Source organism: Halyomorpha halys, unplaced genomic scaffold (assembly GCF_000696795.3).
Source record: "Halyomorpha halys isolate HHAL.00 unplaced genomic scaffold, Hhal_1.1 Scaffold173.1, whole genome shotgun sequence".
Lineage (NCBI taxonomy): Eukaryota > Metazoa > Arthropoda > Insecta > Hemiptera > Pentatomidae > Halyomorpha > Halyomorpha halys.
Genome location: NW_027108878.1, coordinates 493,841 through 496,903, shown reverse-complemented (window position 1 = coordinate 496,903; position 3,063 = coordinate 493,841). Strand labels below are relative to the sequence as shown.

The 3,063-nt window shown below is 33.1% G+C and overlaps 1 protein-coding gene across 3 annotated transcripts in view; it reads right to left on the bottom strand.

Annotated features, from left to right (window-relative positions):
* The window catches only part of GCS2alpha (glucosidase 2 subunit alpha), a 39,557-nt gene that overhangs the window by 14,791 nt on the left and 21,703 nt on the right, over window positions 1-3,063 (bottom strand). For all 3 annotated transcript variants that reach the window (XR_010843349.1, XR_010843348.1, XM_014417942.2), the window contains exon 12: window positions 918-1,167. Coding sequence is in view for 1 of the 3 variants with exons in the window: in XM_014417942.2 (XP_014273428.1) it covers window positions 918-1,167 (250 nt within the window). In the remaining 2 variants the exon portion in view is untranslated. The remainder of the gene's footprint in view (window positions 1-917; window positions 1,168-3,063) is intronic.

Sequence of the window (3,063 nt, the reverse complement as noted above, 5' to 3'; positions counted from 1 at the left end):
TTTTAACTAGACAGTTGGATGGTGACTGCATTAAATTAATCCTCCTTAGCCTCCTATTCATAAAGTATAAACATTTGTGTTTACATGGATAAAAGTTGTATTGAACGGAATTAATTAGCAAACACTCTAGAATCAAAATAAACAACGAACAAACGAAAAACGACAGGACTTTTTGAATGCCCTGGTATATTCGAGAGCATTACAATGAGCTCAAATTTAATACAACAGTAATTACAATTTAACCCACATGTGCAATAAGGAACAAAATATTTTTGTGTTTTATCCAAAATGATTTCAAGAATTTAAATTTCACATTTACTCAAGACACAATTTTCCTCTATATCACTATTACATATAGCTAGAGCCTTAGGTTTTATTGTAAAAAGAAAGCCATTATCAATATAGGTTATAAAACAAAATAAAAAAAATTCTGTTTGGTTCCTTATCGCATATTCTGGTTCAGTATATGTTGCCAAATCATAATAATAATGACAAAGTATACATAAATGTTTAATTTTAACTAAATTCAACAATTGAAATCACACTTTCAATTGTGTTCACTTAATATATATTCATCCTCAAATCCAGCAATAGCGAAGCATTGCCAGGCCTGCTAGTAAGTTATATATTGACAATATAACAAACAAAACTTTTTAAGTACTTAATTAACATGTTTCTGAAAATAGAAATCCAATCCCCCACAACTCTGAAGCCTTCTAAAATGACGGGTTATTACCACACATCATAGAGAAGTGATAACACTGATAACATTAAACCAACCCATTGAATTTGGAATCACTAATAATCTAATAGAGATGCAACATGTATTAAAAAAAAAAAAAAAAGCATATCAGAGGTGTTCTGTTTTCTAAAACAAAATATTTTTAGAAAAAAAAAAGACAAAAAACATTACTAACCAATCAATAATTCGTTTTCAATAGAAAATGTATCTAATTCTTCAGGGAATTCAGCCCATAATGGTCTGATTACAGGTGCACCAGTTTTATTATGCTGATAAAATGTAGTATACCAGTAGGGAGTATAAGAGTATCGTAGGCGCAAGGCTTCTCGAACAGTAGCAGTCACTTCCTCATCAAACAACCATGGTTCCCTCCTCCTTGTAAAGATATGCGAATGAGCTCTCATAAACGGCAAGAAAATTGCTGCCTACAAACAACAAATATACATTTAAATAGGTTAAAAACAATAAAGTTTAGAGCACATATATGAAACTGTAAAAAAGACTTGGTTTGTTTTTTTCCAAAGAACTTATTAGCTTGCCTCAAATTTAATGATTAGTTCTGATTTGAAATGTGTCACCCATCTATCTTTTTTCAGACTAATATCCCTCCTATAAAGTTCAAAGCAACAATGTTTTAGTTTTCCTGTTGTCTTTGACTAAGAAAGTGCAACTAATCTGGTTCACAACTGTTCCTAAAGTGACCTTATGTGTTATTTCACCATTTAAGGGTCATTCTCTCAAAAAGGGCAGAATATCTTCCTCTAATATTTTAATTGAAAGATTGTGACTGCGTGATAACAAAAATAACTGGCATTTCTAATACAATGAGTGGGAGTATCATATTACTTATTGAACAAGATTAACTATTGGTTTGAACTTAAGTTGATGAGTTGAGATGATTGAATTACAAAGATAATTCTTTTATGAAAGTTTTATCATTAGGTCAAATCATGTTTATAAAAAAAAAAAATTGTAGTTCTAGTCATTTTGAACAAAGTTATGCTCAAAATTGTATATGTCCACAAGATTTTAGTCCTCTCGTCAAAATGGTTTTGAATTTCCCGCCAGTTAAAGGAATTCAGGAGAAAAACTTTTATTAAGTAAGTAAATTAATAATAGAATACTATAACAAACAAAAAACTATGGTTATCTAACAATGATCAACTCGCCACAGTTTGTACAAGTATTAAGAGAGTAACTACTCTAAGGTTAACAATTTTGATAAAACACAGAAAGTCCAACCAGTATACAAAAAGATATACTAAAAGAACTCGAATGAACAATGGTTCCCTTTATGGGAGAGGTCACCTAACAATCATAATATCTCTGCAAAAGAATAGAAAGAAAGAAGTAGATCCCATAGGATGCAAGAGTAAGGCAACGAGGCTCACATTTAAGAGAAAGAGAACAAGAATTCTTGGAGTTCCGGTCTGGCCGTTGACAGGCGCACATCAGGTCCGCGCTGTCAACCTACATCAGTCCTTGTGTGTGGGCGGGCTATAGTTGTCCGATTCGATTGAAAATTGGCACAGTCGAGGATATTGGTGCAAGGGAGTTGTCTGCCGATTCTCGAGTGGATCGAGCTGATATTTGGAGGCCTAGCGAGAGGAGAAGCGGCGACACCAAGCCGGGGCCGGCTGCTGTTATCACTTGGAAGGTGCAGACCTGTCACCCCCCACCATACACTGCACCCAGCTGGTGGACAATCAAGGTCATCTTATCTTCGCGGATCACGTCGTCTGTTATCGGAGGAGCCAGCACTCTGTATTGTTATTGTAATTTTTGAATATATGTAGCTAGCTAGTTATGATATTAATGCATGATGGGGGAAATTTTTTTTTTTTTTTTTTCTGTGGCTTTATATTGAAATGTCATTAACTGTTCTGTATACTAGTGGGGATGTTGGATGTGTAACTGGAGCACATTAAATGGCCAGTTGTACCATAGTTGATTGGGGGGAGAGTAATTGATTTGTGGCTCTGGGTTTTTTTTTTTTGGTTTTTTTTTCTCCTCTTCTGGGTCCTCTTTTGAGATTTCATTTTTTATTTCGTTTTTCGGACATTTATTATACATAGCGGTGGTCAGATAAATAGAGGTGATTAATTGGATGCCTTCTTTTATTAAGTTCGTATATCGGATTTTTTTTTGTTCTCTCTTAACTTGACTTATTATCCAGTGACTCATTTATATTAAACAATTACTAATGTATTTATACGGTTTTAACGAGTTTTATGTTTGTTTATTTATTTTTAACGATATTTATGTCTGAAATGTTTGTATATATATTTTAACTTAGTGACTAACATATTTATTTTTAATCT